General features: G+C 42.8%; 1 protein-coding gene across 4 annotated transcripts in view; it reads left to right on the forward strand.

The window, feature by feature from the left end:
* Nucleotides 1-25,153, forward strand: part of SMPD4 (sphingomyelin phosphodiesterase 4) — a 163,550-nt gene that overhangs the window by 116,226 nt on the left and 22,171 nt on the right. For 3 of the 4 annotated variants that reach the window (XM_056531008.1, XM_056530983.1, XM_056531002.1), the window contains exons 7-17: nucleotides 3,699-3,850; nucleotides 4,075-4,204; nucleotides 4,350-4,421; nucleotides 6,418-6,501; nucleotides 7,714-7,859; nucleotides 9,539-9,629; nucleotides 10,193-10,299; nucleotides 11,029-11,192; nucleotides 11,272-11,477; nucleotides 19,463-19,693; nucleotides 20,245-20,376. In XM_056531008.1, coding sequence (XP_056386983.1) covers nucleotides 3,699-3,850; nucleotides 4,075-4,204; nucleotides 4,350-4,421; nucleotides 6,418-6,501; nucleotides 7,714-7,859; nucleotides 9,539-9,629; nucleotides 10,193-10,299; nucleotides 11,029-11,192; nucleotides 11,272-11,477; nucleotides 19,463-19,693; nucleotides 20,245-20,376 — 1,515 coding nt within the window. The remainder of the gene's footprint in view (nucleotides 1-3,698; nucleotides 3,851-4,074; nucleotides 4,205-4,349; nucleotides 4,422-6,417; nucleotides 6,502-7,713; nucleotides 7,860-9,538; nucleotides 9,630-10,192; nucleotides 10,300-11,028; nucleotides 11,193-11,271; nucleotides 11,478-19,462; nucleotides 19,694-20,244; nucleotides 20,377-25,153) is intronic. The other variant, XM_056530992.1, reaches the window with a different exon arrangement.

A 25,153-nucleotide genomic window follows, 5' to 3' on the forward strand; every position in this document is an offset into this window, starting at 1 on the left:
CACTCAACGGGCCAATTATCACAGTAAAAAAAAAAAAAGACCCAAAGAAACAGAAATTTATCACACGGTACACATCAAATATCTACCCTATAATGATACTATTGTGCCCCTTAGATGAAACATGTGAAGCTTAAAGATTCGTTCAAACCCACCGTTGCCATTGAATTCAGTCTGGAAATCCATTAGCACTCGGTTTGTAATAACATTTTGTTCCAGTCGCCTCCTCGTGGGCTCTTCAAAACAGTTTGTATGCCCACAAACCTAACCTTTTTGGGATCCCCATTATGCATATTTTGGATGTGCCTGGCTACAGACTTGTCTCTCTTGTTCAATATATCATTATAGTGGTCCCGTATCCGGCACCGAAATTCACGGCGAGTTTTACCCATATAATCCATGGGGCATGAACACTGCGCCAGATAAATCACACCAACAGATGCAATTATTGAAATCTCTGATCTAGAAACATCTCCCATTAGAAGAAGACACACAGGTTTTGCACTTCACAACCGATGTACATGCTACACATGAGCAGCACTGGAAAGTACCATTAGGTTTGTGAGCCAACCACGTATTAGGGCCTTTGGGTGTTATATGACTATGGACCACCATGTCCCTGATGCTAAGGCCTTTTCTGAATGTGATTCGTGGTCTCTCACCCAAAACTGGTCTGATGTCTTCATCAGCCAGCAGGATATCCCAATACTGCTGCAAAATTACCCTTACTTCTGTGTGCATGTTATCAAAGCTTCCGATAACCCGAATTGTGTCTTGTTCAGTCTCCTTAGCCACTTCCTTTTTAGGAATAAGGAGATCCCTCCTATTCCTGGAGATCGACCCGTTAAATGCCACTCTCAGTACATTGTCAGGGTATCCCCTATCATGGAAACGGTCCCTCAGGTCCTGTGCCTGTCTCAGGAACTCTACTGTTCCTGAGAAGTTTCTCCTTAGATGCAAGTACTTGCCCCTTGGGATGCCTTTTTTCAGGGCCACGGGAGACGAGCTTCCCCACCTCAAAAGCCCATTAGTAGAGGTGGGTTTCCTATAGAGAGATGTTTCGATGTTACCATTACTCCCTTTCGTGATTAGTACGTCCAGAAATTGGAAGTCTATTGGGGCTCCATTCACAAGTAAAGCATAGGTTTTGGTCATTCTGGTTCAAAATCCTCACAAATTCAATAAACCCCTTCCCTGTTTCTGCCCATAGGATGAAAACATCATCTATGTACCTCAGCCACATGGTCAGATGTTTTTGCCACGGGCTGAGTCCTTCCCCAAATACCACTCTTTCCTCCCACCAGCCCAGGCGTAGTTTGGCATACATGGGGGCACAGGGGCTCCCCTTCACGGTGCCCCTGAGCTGGTGGAGGATGTGGCCATTAAAGAGGAAGTAATTTGTGAGGATTTTGCACCAGAATTACCTAAACCTATGCTTTACTTGTGAATGGAGACTCCCATTTCTGGACGTACTAATCACGAAAGGGAGTAATGGTAACATCGAAACCTCTGAACCCAGGTGAGGATTTGTTAATGACGCTGCCGGTGAGGGACGGCACAGAGATCTGTGGCCGTCACTCCAAGTGATGTCAGCCCTGGGTAAGTCCTTTGTGCGCAGACACCAACTCCCTGTACTGTTGGTAATAGTGATGTGTGGACCAAGGAAGGAGCATGACGATATAAAAGACCGCAAGGTCTCCAGGTTAGTTGCCACTGCCACTTCCTCATACAAGATTTTATGAACTGCAATGGAGTCTCCCTGATGAGCCACAGGGCCGAAAAGCCGCTTAGGAGACAGGTTATAGGTTTCATATTAAGTTGATTTGCACTGTATAGACCACATTGCACTTTATGATCCGGTTGTATCCATAACTGTGTGAGTGTTAGGCTAGGTTCACACTGTGGAATTTCTGGGCAGAATTTCTGCTGGAGATCAAGCCGGCGGCACTAGGACCGCATGGACTACATTGCAGTCCCCATAGATGTCAATGCATTTCTGAGCAGATCTCCCAAAATATCCACCCAGAAATGCATTGCAGTCTATGGAGGCAGCAATGCAGTCTGCTCGGTCCTAGCGCCGCCGGCTCGATTTCTGGCAGATATTCTGCCCAGAAATTCTGCAGTGTGAACCCAGCCTAATAGGGACTGTGTAGAGCAGCACATAGGTTCCAGAGGCACAGGGGTTGCCCTTGGTCTTGGAAGGTCGCCTTCCTCATTGCAATTATGTCCATTAGAAGGGTGTCCGAGCTGGCGGCGCTCTTCTGTTGTTCACACTTCTTGGTCTTTCACAAGGTTGTCTTTCGGCCGCCTCCCTCCTTTTTACCCAAGGTGGTTTCTTCTTTTTACCTGAATGAGATCGTTCTCCCTTAGTTTTTTTTCTGGCCCCATCCAATTCTAAAGAACGTTCTTTCCATTGTCTGGTCGTTGTTCGAATCGTCTGGATTTATCTTTCGGTCACCTCCTCTTTCCAGTAGGTTGACTTTTTTCGTAATTCCAGAGGGTTCTTGCAAGGGGCATCTGGCCTCCAAGGCGACCATCTTGCAGTGCATCTGATCTGCTATCTTGGAGTCATTCCGTTGTAAGGGGATGGTTCCACCTTCTTGGGTCACTGTGCATCCTGGGAGCTCTGCAATAGGGCTTTGGCCTTGCAAGTCTGTAAGGTGGCCACCTGGCTGTCCTTGCGCACCTTTACTAAATTCTACCAGGTGCACATTTTTGCGTCTGCTGATGCGAGTTTGGGTCGCAAGGTTTTGCAGGCAGCAGTGGCTCAGCCTTCTGCCTGATTTCTGGCTTTTACCCACCCCGGGGACTGCTTTGGTACATCCCACAGTCTGTTTGAAAGCCTCAAAAGTTTGGAAGCCCCAAAAGTTGCAAAAAGTATATTTTTTTTATGCTTACCGTAAAATCTTTCTCGGAGGATCCATTGGGGGGGACACAGCACCCACCCATTTGTTTTTGTTACTCTGGTTCAGTTTTCTGTCTGTAGGGTTTTTTTTTTTTTTGTCTGGTTTCGTTCAGTAGGCAAGGTATATCCTGCCAGGAGGGGCCGACTTTCTTTTTTGTATTGCCTAGTGGCAGCAATACATACCCACGGTCTCGGTGTGTCCCAATGGATCCTCCGAGAAAGATTTTACGGTAAGCATTAAAAAAAAAAACTTTTTGCAACTTTTGGGGCTTTCATTTTTACACAGTACTCCTTATGGTAAAACTGATGTTCTCTCTCTTCTGTGGGTCAGTGCAATTAAAATGATAGCCATGGTTACACTCTTTTCTAATATTGTACTGCTTTCAAAAAAGTCAAACAAAATAAGTGTTTGCCTGAAATTGCCCTATTCTGTCCCCCTGTTGGAGGGCTTGTTTTTTACGCTGTATTCTGATGTTTTTATCGGTACCTTTTTGCATTCATCTTACAGAATCATTAATGTTATATTTTAATAGTTCGGAAAGGGGTAGTTTTAATTCTTTTTATTGGGGGCGAGGGGCTTATTTACATTTATTAAAACGTTTTGTTTTTTTTCCTAACAATTTTTTAGTCCCCATAGGGGACTATTTATAGCAATCTTTTGATTTCTAATACTGTTCAGTGCTATGCATAAGCATAACATTGAGAAGTGATATAGACTTCTGTCAGATTTCTGTACTGTAAACTCTAACAACTGATTTTATCCTGCTTTCTGTATTTCTACTTTTACTCCATACAGAACTTTATCACAGGACAAGTATGCAACTACTCTGATAACGTTTACTACATCTTGGTGGAAAAATACCTAAACTGGTTCCTTCCTATAGATGGAAATGTCCCACCTCCTCTTTTCTCCAACCTTGGTGGAGCTGTGCCATCACCTGCACCTAGGTACTTTCCTTTGCTTGCTTCACACTGATAATTAGAATTTATTAGCATACAATTTAGAAATAATAGAATTATCCTATACTATAAAAAGCTTCAAGTGCTGTGCCAATAGAGTATTTCAAGGGATTATAACCAGACACAGAAGTAACTTATTTCTATGGTGTTTATTTTGAAGTCTATATGGATGGTTCACTGTGAATGTGACTAATGGCATTTTGTATGTCCAGATCCCCATCAATTTCATTAACTTCGTATGGGACTAACCCCAGTCTTTTGAAGAGACACATTTCCCACCAGCACCTGGTGAATGCAGACCCTGCCGCTCAGGAAATATGGAGGTCTGAAACCTTATTGCAGGTGAGTTCAAGAGTAGTGATGTGCAGGGATGTACTTGGTCTGTCTTTGATTCTGTGAATTTTATTTTGTATGTTTATTATTGATGTCGAACTCTGATTGAAAAGTGGCAAAATGTTTACATTTTTGTATTTTTCCCATTGGACAGATATTTGTAGAAATGTGGCTTCACCATTATTCCCTTGAAATGTACCATAAAATGCAGTCTCCGCATGCCAAGGTAACAACTTATCTTAGATCCATTGTATATTTTATAAATGGTATTGATATACTTTTTATTAGTTACCAGATGTGGCAGACTTTGCTATTTTAAAAAAAGCCTTCCTGTTGTGGTGTTTTTAGTTTTGTCCTAGTATTGTGCATGTGTGTTTGTATCTGTTTCCCTTTATCTCTGCAACATACGCTGCTCAAAAAAATAAAGGGAACACTAAGATAACACATTCTAGATCTGAATGAATTAACTAATAGTATGTAATACTTTCGTCTTTACATTGAAAGTGCTGACAACAACATCCCCAAAAAATTATTTGGAGTCACACTCAAAATCAAAGTGGAAAACCACACTACAGGCTGATCCAACTTTGATGTAATGTCCTTTAAAACAAGTCAAAAATAAAGGCTCACGTGCCCATATGACCTCCCTACAACGCCTGGCATTCTCCTGATGAGGTGGTGGATGGTCTCCTGAGGGATGTCCTCCCTTACCTGGACTAAAGCATCTGCCAAGTCCTGAACAGTCTGTGGTGCAACGTGGCGGTGGTGGATGGAGCGAGACATGATGTCCCAGATGTGCTCAATCGGATTCAGGTCTGGGGAATGGGCGGGCCAGTCCATAACATCCATGCCTTCCTCTTGCAGGAACTGCTGACACATTCCAGCCACATGAGGTCTAACATTGTCTTGTATTAGGAGGAACCCAGGCCAACCGCACCAGCAGATGGTCTCACAAGGCGTCTGAGGATCTCATCTCTGTACCTAATGGCAGTCGGGCTACCTCTGGCACGAACATGAAGGGCTGTGCGGCCCCCAAAGAAATGCCACACCATTACTGACCCACCGCCAAACTGGTCATGCTGGAGGATATTGCAGGAAGCAGAATGTTTTCCACGACATCTACAGATTCTGTCATGTCTGTCACATGTGCTCAGTGTGAACCTGCTGTCATCTGTGAAGAGCACAGGGTGCTAGTTGCGAATTTACCAATCTTGGTGTTATCTGGCAAATGCCAAACGTCCTGCACAGTGTTGGGCTGTAAGCACTACCCCACCGGTGGACGTCTGGCCCTCATACCACCCTCTTGGAGTCTGTTTCTGATCATTTGAGTGGACACATGCACATTTGTGGCTTGCTGGAGGTCATTTTGCAGGGCTCTGGCAATGCTCCTCCTTGCACAAAGGCGGAGTTAGCGGTCCTGCTGCTGGGTTGTTGCCCTCCTACGGACTCCTCCACATCTCCTGATGTACTGGCCTGTCTCCTGGTAGCGCTTCCATGCTCTGGACACTATGCTGACAGACACAGCAAACCTTCTTGCCACAGCTCGCATTGATGTGCCATCCTGGATGAGCTGCACTACCTGAACCACTTGTCTGGGTTGTAGACTCAGTCTTATATTACCACTAGAGTGAAAGCACCGCCAGCATTCAAAAGTGACCGAAATGTCAGCCAGGAAGCATAGGAACTGAGAAGTGGTCTGTGGTCACCACCTGCAGAAAAAAAAATCCTTTATTGGGGGTGTCTTGCTAATTGCCTATAATTTCCACCTGTTGTCTGTTCCATTTGCACAACAGCATGTGAAATTGATTGTCAATCAGTGTTGCTTTCTGAGTGGACAGTGTGATTTCACAGAAGTGGGATTGACTTGGAGTTACATTGTGTTGTTTAAGTGTTCCCTTTATTTTTTTGAGCAGTGTATTTGCTATTGTTTTTATGTTGATGACTAGGCATTAAAGTAGAAGATAGCAATACACTGTATGTCTTGGTTTTGCCACAGTGAATTGTTTGGAGCCTAATGGCATCCAGCGTATTAGCAATAAAATAGTCTTTATCACTGAATTGGGCACCAAATGATCAAAGATTATTTGGATCTCTCATTCTGATGTTTTGTTGCCCAGTCTTTTTTTCTCATGAAGTATGTTCTCTCTCATTCCATGTTTTGTGTTTTTTTGTTATCTCTTTATTTTTTTTCCTGTCCCTAATTTTTCTCCTATGTGTCTCAGCTGGAGGCGCTTCACCACAGGCTCAGTGTGTCCAGTACTTCCTACATTAGTCCTGCTCTGCCCGGGTCCTTCCATTCATACCAAGTACTTCTAGTTCTCTGGGCCACACTTCTGTGTTGTAATTGTATCTGTGAGAAATGATGGGGCTTCTGCCATTTTTCATCACTTTTTAGCCAACGCAATCTCGGGGGGGGGGGAGATGGGCACAGGCTGCGTTAAAGGCTCTTAACAGTTGATTGACTATGGTGTATTGCTCAAAGCAGCTTTGCTTTTATGTGATTTATGCTTTTATAGATGCTGCTAATCCTCTGCATTCAAAATGGCATTTTTATTTTATTTTTTTGTTTTTAATCCATCCTGTGGCCTCAGAGGTTGCTGCTTTGCTTGTTTTGTTGGCTGGAACTGCATTGGCAATCAGTTAACTGCTTTGGCTCAACATTGAATGATTTTAGAAGATAACTTATGGATTTTAAAAGGAAAGCTGCATTCATTCTAACTAGTAACCTATGTGGTAACACAATAGCATGTGCTACCTAACATACATACATACATAGAATGCCATTTGAGTGATATAAACTGCAGACTTGCGCACATAGATGATAGGACTAGGCATTCAATTGTTCCTTTTGTATCTAGTAATGTTTGTGTGATAACTTGTCCAGGAAATGTCCTCAGCATGGCATGTTTCCTTGCTTCACCTTTCTCCCCATTCCCTGCTTCTTCGATTTCTTGACTGACATACAGAGCATTGCTTAGAGTGCAGTCCAGACTTGTGCTTGCACCGTTCATACTATCAGTGGCACACATGCAATGACAGGCCCTGCTGCGGGCACACGTTACACTGTATTAACATGTGTGCACCTCTTCTGCCTCTGATAAGTGACACAGGCCTGGTGATGCTGTAAAGGCTGTACCCACACCACCACACATGCGCCACTGTTAATATAAACGGTGCATGCATAAGCTTAATAAGTAGAGGAAGGGAGGGGGTAGAGAAAGCCAGATGCTCGGCACAGTCTCTTGGATGCTTTAACCAGCAACAGGTATCACACAATAATGTTTTAGAGACAGTTATCGGCTGCTTTGGCTGATACTTTAACTTCTATGCAAAAGAATGCATGCAGTCTTCGCTAATATTATCTAGGAGTGTGACTACTCATATTCAAGTGCAGTGCTTCTCTTTCATGGCTCTTTGCTGCTTTTTGTGGGTTCATGCTCTGGATTATTTGTGCAGCAATAATAATAATAAAAAATTACAAAATAAATTAAAAAAAGCCTTCTTGACTTTATTTGTAGGAGTCTTTTCAGCCCACAGAAGAACATGTCTTGTTGGTGAGAGTTCTTGTGAAACACCTGCACGCGTTTGCCAATAGCCTGCGACCTGAGCAGTCATCCCCTTCTGCTCACTCTCATACGCCTAGTCCAGTGGAGGAGTTAAAAAGGTGTGTGGGTGTGTTTCTTTTTTTATTTTTTACTTTATTTTGTCAGTGTTCTGTTCAGAGCCGGAGGGGGGAGCTGGACCTCATCACTACACTTACTGAGAGTCCAGCAAGTGATAGATCAATGGCACAAAACTTATGTATGTGTATACTTAAGTAGAGAGCGAATGAGAGAAGCGTTTTATAGGGATTAGAAATTTGCAATTAAAGAAATTTGGAAAAAGATTTTAAAAGTAGTAAAACATAACAAACTATACAAATAGGGTATTGTAGTTGCACAGACCTAAATAATTAAGATAACGTGTTAGTTTGAGCATACAGTTAACAGTAAATAAGGAGCCCTCCAAATTTAAAAATTGCTATTTTTTTTTCCAATTTTACCTCATATAAATTTTTAAGTTTCTGAGAATTTCATAAAAAATTTTTAATCATTACAAAGTACAATTGGTCCCGCAAAAAAAAAAATCAAGTCTTCATATGTGTGTGTAGATGAAAAAAATAAGTTATGGCTATTAAACACCGAGGAAGAAAAAACTAAAGTGCGAAAATTGGCAAAAACCTGAAGGGGTTTAAGAGCATCTGTCCCCATATTGTTGCCGCCTTTTACTATATACCTTTTTCTGTTGTGGTGCTTGCTTCACGAAAAGTTGATTAAAAAACACATTTTTCTACAGGTCCAGAGGGTCCTGGATGTGAGCCCACCATACCTCCCATCCACATCACTGCCTTTGACATACAGGGGTACTCGGCATCCTGTATCCCTGTGTGTTAATCAAAGTCTGACACGTGGATGGGAGAGGTGTGGTGGAGACCCTCTGGCCATGCCTCCAGGACACTCTGGACCTGAAGAAAAATGTGGCTTTTTTTGGAGCGAACACCATAAGAAAGGTCCATTGGTAAAGTAGATCACTTCCTCTCGGCACTTGGGAGGTAGTGAACAAAGGGACACACACAGGAGTCGAATATGGGGCCTGACTAGAGTATTTACATTTTAAGGTGATAATCGTGGGATATTTGCAGTGCATAATTGCGTGTGGTTACTATTGCAGTTTGCAGCCCTAGAGATCAGTGTCCGGCTACATTGGACACACTACATCTCATATGACACACTAAAGAATCTGAACATAGCAGAGACAGGCATTGTAAGTCATAAGCGATATATAACTGTAGCTAATGAGTGTACGGACTTGGCCAATACATCACTGCTCCCCTGGTCTCTTAGAGAGGGCAGACATTCTATATTCAGCTGCCTTCTATGCATGCAGAGAAAAAATGGTGAGTGAAGCACTGAGGGTCCTGAAAGCTGCCAGGAGGGATCTGATAGGTGGTAATGTAATCATAATTCACTGAAAGCTCTCACACAGGAGAGCATGTCATGTTCTGGTAATCATATGACCCAGCTTCAGTAATGAAATAAATGCCTCTGAGCTTTGATGAAATACATGACAATGCAGAATTATTGCTGATGTGTGGCTTTATAAGGGGGGGGAAAAAACAGCGCTTCTTTAAATTTCAGTTGGGAAGTAATTTATCATATACCGACACCAATATTGCTATGTTGCAACTAAGCATCTTTAGTTAGCCTAATCCTAGCTAGAAATATATAGTTACAATGATTTCTGACCAATAAAGAGAGCCAAAGTTGCTCTGATGCTCATGTGACTTTTTTCCTTTCTTGTTAGAGTTGTTATCTCAAGATTTATTCAACCGAAGCTGTACATCTTTCTGCAACATTGCTTTGGCCACTGGCCACTGGATGCCTCCTTCAGAGCAGTATGTACAATTTTACATATTATTTGTAAATCTACTGTGGATAAAACCAGTGCTGTTACCACAAAAAAAAGTTTGATAGTTGCTGTTAAAAAAAGGGGAAAAAATATTATAGATACAGATATGTGTAATAAAGAGGCAAACTTTACTTAAACACCCCTGTTCTTTAGGCCTTTTTCTTTTGTATGTAACCCAGTTTTTTTTTTTTTTTTAAGTAAAGATTCAAAGGTCACTTTTTTATGCCAGATTACAGTAAAACAGTGGATATCTGTAATAGGCCCGAGTGTGCATCAATGGAGGGAGGGGCTGAGGAGGGAATATAGAATAGAGATATAGAGAACTAAAAAGCTGAGCCGCGGGGTCCGATAAGAAATTTTTTTATTTTTTATTTAATTTTTTTCTCTTCTTCCTCTAGGGGGGATATGGGGTGGGGGGATGGGTGGGAGGAGGGTATTAAAATTTGTATAAAATAGTGTATTATTCGTTTTTTTCTTTTTGTAATATGTGGTGGTAATAAAAAAAAGAGGACCAAAAAAAATAAAATAAAAAATGTCCCCTCTTTACAGGTACTGGAGTTGTGGCTGAGTTACGTGCAGCCGTGGAGATATGTCCCTGAGAGACCATCTTCACCTCTTGGCAGTGAACCACAGATCCGTGTAGTCTCTGAAAAATGGTGAGTAGACTCTAAAAATGGTTGCCTACAGTACTACACTGGAAGGGCACTGTATGGATATAATGTAAATTTTTGAGATAGAATAACTGCTTTATATCAACTGGACAGCCGCAACTATTCATCCTGGGCCTATTCTTTAGAAATAAATGAACCTCAGAGTCTTTTTCAAATGGAAAAAATATGTATCCAGTACTTGTGTCCTGCGGGTCCTCCCCTGGCTGCCTTTTACTACTGGAGTGTGTGGGCAGTTAAAGGGGTACTCCTCCCACAGACCTCTTATCCCCTAGTCAAAGGATAGGGGATAAGATGTCTGATCGCTCTGGGGTCCCGCTGCTGGGCCCACCCACGATCACTATGCAGCACAGTAGGTCGTCGCATCACGCCGCCTCTATTTGTGTCTATGTTCATGGCAAGGGGATAATATGTCTGTTGGCAGAGTACCCCTTTAAGTGTCTGTCCCATAGGAATGACTGGACATCTAGGTATAAACTTTGGGAGGGTCTCGGACTCCAACTCCTGTTTTCCTATTGATGAGAATGTTAAATTGTGGTAACATCTTTCATCATGAAAACAAATGTGATTGTGTCATCTGCTGTTATTAGTGTCCGTTGTGATCTTTTAGATATTTTGTCCTGACATTATATGACGCTTTCCCGGTTAACTCAAAATAATTGTTTTGTATGATAGATAAAAATGCATTTAGAAATATGACTTTTTTTTTGCCAACAGGGCACCTTTTGTGCAGGAAAACTTGCTTATGTACACAAAACTGTTTCTTCGCTATTTGAACCGTGCCATCCGTTGTGATCTTGGCAGCACTAAGAATGCACTAATGCTTTTCAGAGCAGTAAAAGTTATTTCTCAGCCCAATCTACCTGACATGATCCAGAAAGGTAAAAAAAAAAACGTAATAGTGTCCGATATATTCTCATATATGACCCATATATTGAGCTTTATTCACAATCTTTACAGGTGAGCAACTACTTCTAGAACCAGAACCTGTCCTGCCCCACCGGCAGCACCGACTTCTTATGTCCCCAAGCCTTGGGGGAAGCTTTCTTTCATCCTGGCAGCCGCCAATTACAGATGCTTCGTTCAAGATCAAGAGCCATGTGTACAGCCTTGAGGGGCAGGATTTCCAGTACACACAAATGTTTGGTAGTGAGACAAGGAATTTGGTGAGTGTAGTAGTGTTTAGAGTCAATCATAAGAAGACACTAAACATGCTCACTGAAGTGACAGCTGAAATATGAAAAGCAGTAGAATAAAAAGGTTATGAACCTTTTTTTATATGTAGCATGTGTGACCTGTAGACTTCAGACCTCTTATGCTTCTATATGGTCTGATCCTGACTCCAGTATTATCAAAATTCTGGCTCCCCTTTTTTCATTGTGTTGAAGTGTTTTTCACTTTCTATATTGCATGTGCTGACATTAATAGTATCATTATCAGAGATTATGTCATATCAAAGATTATGGGTAGTGACACTTGAAACAAGGGAGGTGGAGCAAAGAGCATAGTCCAACTAAGACTATTCTTGTACCGTATAAAAGATACACTGGAGCAGAAAGGGGAATTTACATGTGGTAGATTTTGCAGCAGAAATTTCTGCATCTTCAATTACTTTAATTCCTCTGAGTGGGGTTTAGTGGTAAGCACAAAAATTTCTGAAGGCTCTATTCAGATGAATGGCACAGTTTCAGAAATGTCTGCGTGTGAAACCACCCATATAAAGCCTAAAGTAAGTTACACAGCCCTGATTGTAGAGTTGTGCCTGAATCTTAAAGTAGTGCTCTCATCTGGCTGATTACCTGTCTTTATTACTGCTCTCCAGCTCACACTTCCAGGATTTCTGGTGGACAGGCTGGGGTCAGAGGCAGATCATTTACTTCTGACAGCTCCTAAGCTAAAGTACTATGACTACAACGGTCAGACGTGGTGAATGGACTGACCTGAGCCTGAGCAGGGAGTCTGACGTGTGCTTAGGAGCTCCTGCCATGACTAAAGGTGTTTATACCTAAACTCTTTATATCGTTATTGGCCACACAGCAATGTGTATCCTACTAAAGGATAAGATTGTGGAACGTCTAAAATCCCATGGATTGTAAGATGAAAAACATGGGTTTACTTCATGGAGATCATGTCAAACAAATCTTTTTTTTGACTGGGTGACTTAAATAATAGATGGCAGAGGGGCAGTAGACATATCTAGATTTTAGTTAGGCTTTTCACACTGTCCTACATAGAAGACTTAACCCCTTCCCGACCTATGACATACCTGTACGTCATGGGTGGCAAGGTGTTCCCGACCCATGACATACAGGTACGTCATGGACATTACTGCCGCTACTCGCGGCATCCCGCAGCGCCCGGAAAGATGGTGGCTATCACTGATAGCCAGCCATCTTACCGTGCGACCACGGGGGGTTTCGTCCCCCCCCCCCCCCCCAGCGATCGCTGCTATCAGCTGGTCAAATCTGACTAGCTGATAGCAGCGTTTCGCTATCAGAATACTTAGCAGCGTGGTGTGTGAGTTCCGATCACGGGGATCGGGACACACACCGCTCTAAGTGTCCCTGTCCCGTCCCCCGGCGTCACTTACCCGTCGGAGCGGTGTCCCGAGCGGTCCCGGCGTCCTCCGTGCGGTCCCGGCGTCCTCCATGCGGTCCTGGCTGCGCTGCGTCCCGGAGGTGAGTTTGCAGCAGCAGTGCGGCATCTTCATTGGCAGCAGTGAGATCGCCGTAAAGCGATCTCACTGCTGCCTCTGAGAGTTTCAAAACTGCAACTCCCAGCATGCCCAGACAGCCTTTGGCTTTCTGGGCATGCTGGGAGTTGTAGTTTTGCAACATCTGGAGGTCCACAGTTTGGAGACCACTGTATAATGGTCTCCAATCTGTGCTCTTCCAGATGTTGCAAAACTACAAATCTCAGCATGCTCAGTCTGTCCAGGCATGCTGGGAGTTGTAGTTCTCTAACATCTGGAAGAGCACAGATTGGAGACCATTATACAGTGGTCTCCAAACTGTGGACCTCCAGATGTTGCAAAACTACAACTCCCAGCATGCCCAGACTGCCCAGGCATGCTGGAAGTTGTAGTTCGGCAACATCTGATCCTTCAGATATTGCCGAACTACAACTTCCAGCATGCCTTGGCAGTCTGGGCATGCTGGGAGTTGTAGTTTTGCAACAACTGGAGGCACACTAGTTGGGAAACATTGTCCGTTTCCTACCTCAGTGCCTCCAGCTGTTGCAATTGTTGCAAAACTATAACTCCCTGCATGCACTGACAGACCATGCATGCTGGGAGTTGTAGTTTTGCAACAGCTGGAGGCACACTGGTTTGGAAACACTAAGTTTGGTTGCAAAACACTTGAAAGTTTATTACTTAACTTAGTGTTTCCAAACCAGTGTTCCTCCAGCTGTTGCAAAACTACAACTCCCAGCATGCACGGACAGCCAAAGGGCATGCTCGGAGTTTGCAACAGCTGGATGTTTGCCCCCTCCCCCCAATGTGAATGTACAGGGTACACTCACATGAGCGGAGGTTTACAGTGAGTGCTGCAAGTTTGAGATGGCGCAAATTTTGCGCTGCAGCTCAAACTTCCAGCGGCAAACTTGCTGTGAACCTCTGCCCATGTGACTGTACCCTAAAAACACTACACTACACTGACACTAACCTAAAATAAAAAGTAAAAAACACTACATATACACATACCCCTACACAGCCCCCCTCCCCCCAAAAAATGAAAAACGTCTGGTACGCTACTGTTTCCAAAACGGAGCCTCCAGCTGTTGCAAAATAATAACTCCCAGTATTGCCGGACAGCCATTGACTGTCCAGGCATGCTGGGAGTTTTGCAACAGCTGGAGGCACCCTGTTTGGGAATCACTGGCGTAGAATACCCCTATGTCCACCCCTATGCAAATCCCTAATTCAGGCCTCAAATGCGCATGGCGCTCTCTCACTTTGGAGCCCTGTCGTATTTCAGGGCAACAGTTTTGGGACACATATGGGGTATCGTCGTACTCGGGAGAAATTGCCTTACAAATTTTGGGGGGTATTTTCTTCTTTAACCCCTTATGAAAAGGTGAAGTTGGGGTCTACACCAGCATGTTAGTGTAAAAAAATAATTTTTTTACACTGACATGCTGGTGTTGCCCTATACTTTTCATTTTCACAAGAGGTAAAAGGGAAAAAAGACCCTCTAAATTTGTAACGCAATTTCTCCCGACTACGGAGATACCCCATATGTGGGCGCAAAGTGCTCTGGGGGCGCACAACAAGGCCCAGAAGGGAGAGTGCACCATGTGCATTTGAGGCGATTTGCACAGGGGTGGCTGATTGTTACAGCAGTTCTGACAAACGCAAAACAATAAATATCCATATGTGACCCCATTTTGGAAACTACACCCCTCACGGAATGTAATAAGGGGTGCAGTGAGCATTTACACCCCACTGGCGTATGACAGATTTTTGGAACAGTGGTCTGTGAAAATGAAAAATAAAATTTTTGATTTGCACAGTCCACCGTTTCAAATATCTGTCAAACGCCAGTGGGGTGTAAATGCTCACTGCACCCCTTATTACATTCCATGAGGGGTATAGTTTCCAAAATGGGGTCACATGTGGGGGGTCCACAGTTCTGGCACCATAGGGGCTTCCTAAATGGGACATGCCCCCCAAAAACCCTTTCAGAAAAACTCACTCTCCAAAATCCCATTGTCGCTCCTTCCCTTCTGAGCCCTCTACTGCGCCCGCCGAACACTTTACATACGCATATGAGGTATTTCCTTACTCGAGAGAAATTGGGTTACAAATTTTAGGGTGATTTCTCTCCTTTTACCCCTTGTAAAAATAAAAAAAATTGGGTCTACAAGAAAATGCAAGTGTAAAAAATGAAAGATTTAGAATTTTCTCCTTCACTTTGCTGCTATTCCTGTGAAACACCTAAAGGGTTAAAACACTTACTGAATGTCATTTTGAATACTTTGGGGGGTGCAGTTTTTATAATGGGGTCATTTATGGGGTATTTCTAATATGAAGATCCTTAAAATCCACTTCCAACCTGATCTGGGCCCTGAAAAATTAAGATTTTGAAAATCTTGAGAAAAATTGGAAAATTGCTGCGGAACTTTGAAGCCCTCTGATGTCTTCCAAAAGTAAAAACTTGTCAATTTTTTAATGCAAACACAAAGTAGACATATTTTATATGTGAATCAATATGTAATTTATTTGGAATATCCATTTTCCTTTCAAGCAGAGACTTTCAAAGTTAGAAAAATGCAAAATTTTCAAAATTTTCATGAAATTTTTAGATTTTTTACCAAGAAAGGATACAAATATCAGTGAAATTTTACCGATAAAATAAAGTAGAATATTTCACGAAAAAACAATCTCGGAATCAGAATGATAAGTAAAAGCATTCCAAAGTTATTAATGTTTAAAGTGACAGTGGTCAGATTTTCAAAAAATGCCCAGGTCATGAAGGTGAAAATGGGCTGGGTCATGAAGGGGTTAAAGGGGTTATCCAGGAAAAAACTTTTTTTTTATATATCAACTGGCTCCATAAAGTTAAACAGATTTGTAAATTACTTCTATTAAAAAATCTTAATCCTTTCAGTACTTATGAGCTGCTGAAGTCAAGGTTGTTCTTTTCTGTGTAAGTGCTCTCTGATGACACCTGTCTCGGGAAACACCCAGTTTAGAAGCAAATCCCCATAGCAAACCTCTTCTAAACTGGGCGTTTCCCGAGACAGGTGTCATCAGAGAGCACTTAGACAGAAAAGAACAACCTTAACTTCAGAAGCTCATAAGTACTGAAAGGATTAAGATTTTTTAATAGAAGTAATTTACAAATCTATTTAACTTTCTGGAGCCAGTTGATATATATAAAAAAGTTTTTTCCTGGAATAACCCTTTAATAAATTAGTCATTGAGCTTGGACTGCCATATTGTTGAGTGGATTAGGCAGTGGCTGAGTGACAGACAACATAGGGTTGTAGTCAATGGAGTATATTCAGAGCAAGGTCTTGTTACCAGTGGGGTACCTCAGGGATCTGTACTGGGACCAATATTGTTTAATATCTTCATTAGTGATATCGCAAAAGGTCTCGATGGTAAGGTATGTCTTTTTGCTGGTGACACAAAGATATGTAACAGGGTTGATGTTCCTGGAGGGATACGCCAAATGGGAAAAGGATTTAGGCAAACTAGGAGAATGGTCAAAACTCTGGCAACTGAAATTTAATGTGGATAAGTGCAAGATAATGCACCTGGAGCGTAAAAACCCTCGGCCAGAATATGAAATATTTGAAACAGTCCTGACCTCAGTATCTGAGGAAAGGGATTTAGGAGTAATTATTTCAGAAGACTTAAAGGTAGGAAGACAATGTAATAGAGCAGCAGGAAATGCTAGCAGAATGCTTGGATATATAGGGAGAGGTATAAGCTGTAGAAAGAGAGAAGTGCTCATGCCGCTGTACAGAACACTGGTGGGGCCTCAGTTGGAGTATTGTGCGCAGTATTGGAGGCCGTATCTCCAGAAGGATATAGATACTCTAGAGAGAGTTCAGAGAAGAGCTACTAAACTAGTACATGGATTGCAGGACAAAACTTACCAGGAAAGGTTAATGGACCTTAAGGCTGGGTTCACATTACGTTTTTGCCATACTGTTTTCAATCTGTTTTTCTAAAGAAAACCGTATGGCAAAAAAAAAACGGATGGAAAAGTATCGGAAAAAGTAAACCGTATGCATTTTTAAACTGTATACTGTTTTTAAAAGTGCATACAGTTCTGTCAGTTTTTATTATTTTTTAAAAACCCATACGTTTTTGTAAATTCTGTCCATTTTTAATGGGAGGGGTGGGGACTTTAGGATGCTAATGTGCATGTGCAAAGTAAAATCGTATACGGTTTCCCGTATGGAACTGTATACATGTGCATTTCCCATTGACATCCATGTTAAAAAAAACGTATGCGGTTGCAGTATGGTTTTTAAACCGGAGACAAAAACGTGGTCAACCACGGTTTTGACTCCGGTTTAAAAACCATACTGCAACCACATTCATTTTTTTTAACATGGCTGTCAATGGGAAATGCACATGTATACAGTTCCATAAGGGAAAGCGTATACGATTTTACTTTGCACATGCGCATTTGCATCCTAAAGTCCCCACCCAAGACCCCTCCCATTAAAAATGGACAAAATTTTCAAAAACTTATGTTTTTAAAAAGAATAAAAACGGACGGAACTGTATGCACTTTTAAAAACAATTAAGCAAACACAACACTTATTAGGGGGAGGGAAGATAGTGAAGGCTAAAACACCTAAACACTAGCCACTATGGTAACAACCCCCTGTAAAGTAAAGTAAGGTAATCTAGACTCCTAAATCACACAAAAACCAAAAAATAGAAAATGGAGTCCTTCATGAGTAAATCATAATAATCTTTATTAAATAACAATTGATAAAAACATAATTGCAAGGAGGAATCACAAAACATGGGAACACTAGAACACTGCACCGAAACCTCTGCTGACATATGGTAAAAAGGAACAACACAGTAAAAGCTTAAAAGGGAGGTCAACACAATTAATGATGGGTCTATTGCACTAAATATGGCACGAAGGGGGATATGATAACACCCCCCCCCCCCCACACACACACACACACACACACACAAATATAAGGAGATCAGTGCAAAACAATGTGCAACAGCGCATTAAGTGCTAAACAAAGTGTATACCAACCTATATCAAAGTATTCAGTACAATAATACGTGACGAAGGCTGTAACGTGCCGGACGAAGGCTGTAACGTGACGAAACGCGCGTTGGGGTGACGCTGCCCCGGACCCTGTTGACTGTTTGCTGCTATTCTTATTATTGTACTGAATACTTTGATATAGGTTGGTATACACTTTGTTTAGCACTTAATGTGCTGTTGCACATTGTTTTGCACTGATCCCCTTATATTTATGTGTGTGTGGGGGGGGTTATCATATCCCCCTTCGGGCCATATTTAGTGCAATAGACCCATCATTAATTGTGTTGACCTCGCTTTTAAGCTTTTACTGTGGTGTTCCTTTTTACCTTATGTCAGCAGAGGTTTCGGTGCAGTGTTCTAGTGTTCCCATGTTTTGTGATTCCTCCTTGCAATTATGTTTTTATCATTTGTTATTTAATAAAGATTATGATTTACTCATGAAGGACTCCATTTTCTATTTTTTGTTTTTTGCACTTTTAAAAACAGTATATAGTTCAAAAATGCATACGGTTTACTTTTTCCGATACTTTTCCATTCGTTTTTTTTTTTTTTTGCCATATGGTTTTCTTTAGAAAAACGGATTGAAAACAGTATGGCAAAAACGTGATGTGAACCCAGCCTAACATGCATAGCTTGGAATAAAGAAGAGACAGAGGGGATATGATAGAAACATTTAGATACATAAAGGGAATCAACACGGTAAAGGAGGAGAGCATATTTAAAAGAAGAAAAACTACCACAAGAGGACATAGTTTTAAACCTTTGCCCCTCTAATTTAAAACTAATATGTGGAAGTATTACTTTACTGAGAGAGTAGTGGATACATGGAATAGCCTTCCTGCGGAAGTGGTCGCTGCAAATACAGTGAAGGAGTTTAAGCATGCATGGGATAGGCATAAGGCTATCCTTCATATAAGATAGGGATAGGCATAAGGCTATCCTTCATATAAAATAGGGCCAGGGACTATTGATAGGATTCAGATTATTGGGCAGACTAGATGGGCCAAATGGTTCTTATCTGCCGACACATTCTATGTTTCTATGTATCGTTATAGGCCACACAGCGCCCTGTGATGTGCGTCTGAATATGCAATGAATGGGCCACACGAACACTCCAGGGATTGTTCATGCAGCTCAACATGATTAATTGAATCTTAGGAGGTCTCAGCAAACAAGGGACAATCACAGAGATCAGCGCCTGTTATGGTTTTATAAGGATAATGTTTATTTTTAAAACAATAAACTATTTAATGCAGTTCTTTAAATTCAAGCGTGCTGTAGTTACTTGGTCTGATAAGAAAAAAAAATACTTGTAAATGCATCTCTGGAGCATATAAAATGCACAAGGCTATCTTCTTCTTGTGCCTAAATCCATTTTCCTTAAATTTTCTGTATAGGTTCTTCGTCTTGCTCAAATGATCATACAAGCCAAGCAATCTGCTAAATCCCTCTCTGACCAGTATCCAGATACAGGCAGCCAGACACTTTTCTCTTGGTTTGGGTTAAATAGTCAAGATCAGAACAACACTTACACAGGGAATGACCTGGACGAGGCAGGATATGATAGTGTCCGGAAAACAGACGAACACCTGGAAAAAGCACTGGAGTATCTCTGTCAAATTTTCCGGGTAAGTGTACGTATGTATTTTTTATCCATAGTTCAATAGCAATTTTAAAATGGTTTGGTTCCCTTAGACAACCACATACCTGTGGATCTACTAGAGGGGTGCACCTAAGGTCTCAGTCTGGAAGACCTGACTTGTCCATGCTGGAATATATTCTGAAGCATAAACACAGCCGCAAAAAAAAGCCATCTTGGATCCATCACTTTTGGGTTGTGACCTTAATGTGACCCTTAGTGTGACCCTAAATGTTTGCCCTAGCTGTGATTCAGCATGATTCATGCCATGTGGTACATAGATATTTGGCTGCGCAACCTCTGCTTTAGCCAAAATATCATATAACACCAGTTTTAGAACAATCCATTTAATGTTTGTAAAGGCAGACTGCATTGGTCAGTGCTTTATTTTTATACCACTGCTGTAATGGGACTGTATGAGACACCTGACTTCAATGACTAAGCAGTATGTCCCAATACTTTTTTCTCCATGTAGTGTAACTTCAACCAGAAAGGATGTTTCCATTAGTCTAGTAATGGGCCTCAATTTCCTTTTTGTAGCTGAATCCTGCCCAACTCAATCAGCTTACAGTAAACCTTGGGAATGCACAGGATGAAAGCCAGAAGAATCAACTGCCAGACTTCATACAAAATGAAAATGGTGTTTACCTGACCCCACTTGGCAAACAACAGGTAGGGTTCTGATTTATCAAAAATTAATGAGGGATTTGGAGAGATTTTGCCCACAGCAAACACTTACAGCTCAGCTTTCACTTTCCCAGAGTTCATTAAGATTTAACTGGGCACTGTCAGATCCCAAAACTTTTTATATGTTGCTGCTTATGAAAATTAAAGACCTTTTGTAATATGGTTGTTTAAAATGTTTTTGAATACTTAATAAAGAAAATAGCTCCTCAAAGTTCCATCACTAGGGGTCCCCATATCTACTGAGACACTAACCAGTCCTGAAGCAGCAACAGCTTTTCCATGAGTCATGGACAAGAGATGACTCATGGACAAGGCTGCATGAACAGACACACCAATCACCTCCCACAACCACAAGGGAGAGACACGCCCCCTTCCCCTTAGAGGATTTCTAACACTGAGCTAATGAAAAGAGGTATTTTTATAATATAGACAATGAAGGCATACAATTAGATGTACATTATCATGATTAGGTACTGAGGTAAGGAGAAAAATGTCCCCTCATTTTTATTTAATTAATTCACCACTTCTTGCGATCTGTTGGAGAATTAATTCAGGCGGGGAGATTTATCATATATATATATATATATATATATATATATATATATATATATATATATATATATATATATATATATATATATATATATATAATATTATACACTGTATATATATATATATATAATATTATACACTGTATATATAATATATATATATATAATATACACTGTATATATAATATATATATATATAATATACACTGTATATATACAGGCTCAATATTGAGTAAAAAAAATTGCGCAATTGCGCTTTTTTTGTGCATGATTTTTTTATACATCTGGAGTTCTAAGTTACGGCCTACGGTAGAGCTACCGTATTTATCGGGGTATACCATGCACCGGCCTATAACACGCACCCTCATTTTACGAAGGATATTTGGGTAAAAAAAGTTTTTTACCCAAATATCCTTGGTAAAATGAGGGTGCGTGTGTGTGCATGTGTATACCCCGATGCCCCATTGCCGGCGCCGATAGCCAGGGGGAGAGAAGCTGCTCCGGCAATGGGGCAGCGGCGCCGATAGCCAGGGGCAGAGAAGGGGCAGCGGCACCCATTGCCGGTGCCGCTGCCCCGTTGCCTCCCCCATCCCCGGTTGTATAATTACCTGTTGCCGGGGTCGGGTCCGCGCTGTTTTTGGCCTCCGGTGTGGCGTCCCCTGCGTCGTTGCTATGCGCTGTGAGACGCAATGACGAGTGACGTCACTCGTCATTGCGCCGCGCCGTGCAGCACATAGCAACGACGCAGGGGACGCCACACCGGAGGCCAGAAGCAGTGCGGACCCGACCCCGGCAACAGGTAATTATACAACCGGGGTTGGGGGAGGCAACGGGGCAGCGGCGCAGGCAATGGGTGCCTCTGCCCCTTCTCTGCCCCTTCTCTGCCCCTGGCTATCGGTGCCGGCAATGGGGCAGCGGCACCGATAGCCAGGGGGAGAGAAGGGGCAGTGGCGCCGATAGCCAGGGGGAGAGAAGCTGCGCCGGCAATGGGGCAGCGGCGCCGATAGCCAGGGGCAGAGAAGGGGCAGCGGCACCCATTGCCGGTGCCGCTGCCCCGTTGCCTCCCCCATCCCCGGTTGTATAATTACCTGTTGCCGGGGTCGGTCCGTGCTGTTTTTGGCCTCCGGTGTGGCGTCCCCTGCGTCGTTGCTATGCGCTGTGAGACGCAATGACGAGTGACGTCACTCGTCATTGCGCCGCGCAGCACATAGCAACGACGCAGGGGACGCCACACCGGAGGCCAGAAGCAGCGCGCGTATAACACGCAGATAGACTTTAGGCAAAAAAATTTTGCCTTTAAAAAAAATGCGTGTCATACGCCGATAAATACGGTAATTATGCAGTATACCTCAATATATCTACTGTGTATTTTTAGTATAGATGCCCAAAGTTTGCGCAAGTAGCAAAATAATTATGTAAAAATAAACCAGCACGGAGGACGTGTAAAACTTCGCTTTAAATCGGGGTCACCCCAGTAATAGCTGCAATGTCCTGGCACTTTAGCCTCAATGTCCTGGCACTAATACCGGGCCTCACAGTTCGCGGTTATGACCGGAATTAACCCATTAGACACGACAATCAAATCTGACCACCGGTCTAAAATATCTAGAAATACTTCCCGGCAGAGCTGAACGGGACCACTGCGGTAAAACCGCAGTTGTCCAATCAGCTGTGAGGACATGAGGAGGTAGAATGTTCAAATGTCCAAGTTTGTAAAATTCAAACTCCTGTTCTTGATGAGTGCAGGAGATTGCACCTGTGTAGACTGTAACCACGGTCACCGTACAGCAAAGAATACCACTGTATGTGCAGGGAGGGAGAAGGTATGGCTGTTAGGTCTATGTATACGTGTGATAATGTGTAAATGCAGCAGAGCGGAGTGTGTGATCATGTGTAAATGCAGCAGAGCGGAGTGTGTGATCATGTGTAAATGCAGCAGAGCGGAGTGTGTGATCATGTGTAAATGCAGCAGAGTGGAGTGTGTGATCATGTGTAAATGCAGCAGAGCGGAGTGTGTGATCATGTGTAAATGCAGCAGAGATGAGTGTGTGACACTGTGTATGCAGCAGAGCTGAGTGTGTGCATGGTCATGCATACACATAATCACACATTCAGCTCTGCTCCATACACATGCCGCGCACTCAGCTCTGGTACACAAACACAGTGTTTACCAACCAGGGTGCCTCCAGCTTTTGCAAAACTGCATCTCCTAGCATGCCATGTTTTGCAACACTTGGAGGCATTCTCGTTGGTAAACACTGATATAGAGGTAAGGGGACAGATTGTTTAGGAAAATTACATATTTTTTAAACCCTGACATTCTGTGCAGAGTTTTGTTCAGCACACACTGCTGCTCCGGCACTTCCAGCTATGTGAGCAGTGTACCGTGGGAAAAGCCACAGCTCTGTGAAGTGTGAGGTAGAGAAGGAGTGCACGATAGAGCGAGGGGTAAATAAGTGAATTGATTCTCTTTATTTTCTATGGGAAAACATTCATCTTTCTAATATACTTCATAAGAAAGTTTTTTTTTTTTTTTTTTTTCCTAATAGAATTCATGGCTTATAAAATCATGGCTTTGTCCATGCCTGGGCTTCAGTTTGGACAAAGTCCAGTAAGTCAGGAGGGCTAGCACTCCTCTGTGCTCTCTTCTGTCTGATAGCACTCCTCTGTGCTCTTTCCTGTCTGATAGCACTCCTCTGTGCTCTCTCCTGTCTGATAGCACTCATCTGTGATCTCTCCTGCCTGATAGTACTCCTCTGTGCTCTCTCCTGTCTGATGGCACTCCTCTGTGCTCTCTCCTGTCTGATGGCACTCCCCTCTGCTCTCTCCTGTCTAATGGCACTCCCCTCTGCTCTCTCCTGTCTGATAGCACTCCCCTCTGCTCTCTCCTGTCTGATAGCACTCCTTTGTGCTCTCTCCTGTCTGATAGCACTCCTTTGTGCTCTCTCCTGTCTGATAGCACTCCTTTGTGCTCTCTCCTGTCTGATAGCACTCCTTTGTGCTCTCTCCTGTCTGATAGCACTCCTCTGTGCGCTCTCTTGTCTGATAGCACTCCTCTGTGCTCTCTCGTCTGATAGCACTCATCTGTGCTCTCTCCTGTCTGATAGCACTCATCTGTGCTCTCTCCTGTCTGATAGCACTCATCTGTGCTCTCTCCTGTCTGATAGCACTCATCTGTTCTCTCTCCTGTCTGGTAGCACTCCTCTGTGCTCTCTCCTGTCTGGTAGCACTCCTCTGTGATCTCTCCTGCCTGATGGCACTCCCCTGTGCTCTCTCCTGTCTGATGGCACTCCCCTCTGCTCTCTCCTATCTAATGGCACTCCCCTCTGCTCTCTCCTGTCTGATAGCACTCCCCTCTGCTCTCTCCTGTCTGATAGCACTCCTCTCTGCTCTCTCCTGTCTGATAGCACTCCCCTCTGCTCTCTCCTGTCTGATAGCACTCATCTGTGCTCTCTCCTGTCTGATAGACCTCCTCTGTGCTCTCTCCTGTCTGATGGCATTCCTCTGTGCTCTCTCCTGTCTGATGGCATTCCTCTGTGCTCTCTCCTGTCTGATAGCACTCCTCTGTGCTCTCTCCTGTCTGATAGCACGCCCCTCTGCTCTCTCCTGTCTGATAGCACTCCTCTGTGCTCTCTCCTGTCCTATAAGACAGAGGAGTTCTAGCTCACCCTCACTTACTGGACTTTGTCCATGCCTGTGCTTCAGCTTGGACAAAGCCATGATATTATAAGCCACAATTTGTATAAAAGGGAAATAAAAGGTTCTTATGAAGTATATTAGAAAGGTTCATGTTTTGCCAAGATGTACAACATATAAAAAGTTTTGGACTCTGACAGTGCCCACTTAAGGGTGCATTCATATGTGTGTATTTTTCGGAAGATTTTGCTGCCCGTTGACTTCAATGAGTAGAAGAATCTTCTACAGCAGAAAATACGCACTTGTAAATGTACCCCTAGTGTGAGCGGCACAGTCACTTTAATACTGTCATATAGCATCAGATCCTCACACAGTTGTTACCTGTCGGAGAGGAATCTCACCAGATTTTGATCTGTTAAAAATGAATGGACTTTTCATCTATTTTAAATTTTATTGAGTTGCTGATCCATAAAATGCAATGGGTAAAATCAATTCACTTATTTCCAATTTACCGAAAGTGAATCCTATACCTGGTAAATTTATTTTCCAATGTATCCTAATAGGCAGCAAATCAA

Source organism: Hyla sarda, chromosome 1 (genome assembly GCF_029499605.1).
Source record: "Hyla sarda isolate aHylSar1 chromosome 1, aHylSar1.hap1, whole genome shotgun sequence".
NCBI classification, from domain to species: domain Eukaryota; kingdom Metazoa; phylum Chordata; class Amphibia; order Anura; family Hylidae; genus Hyla; species Hyla sarda.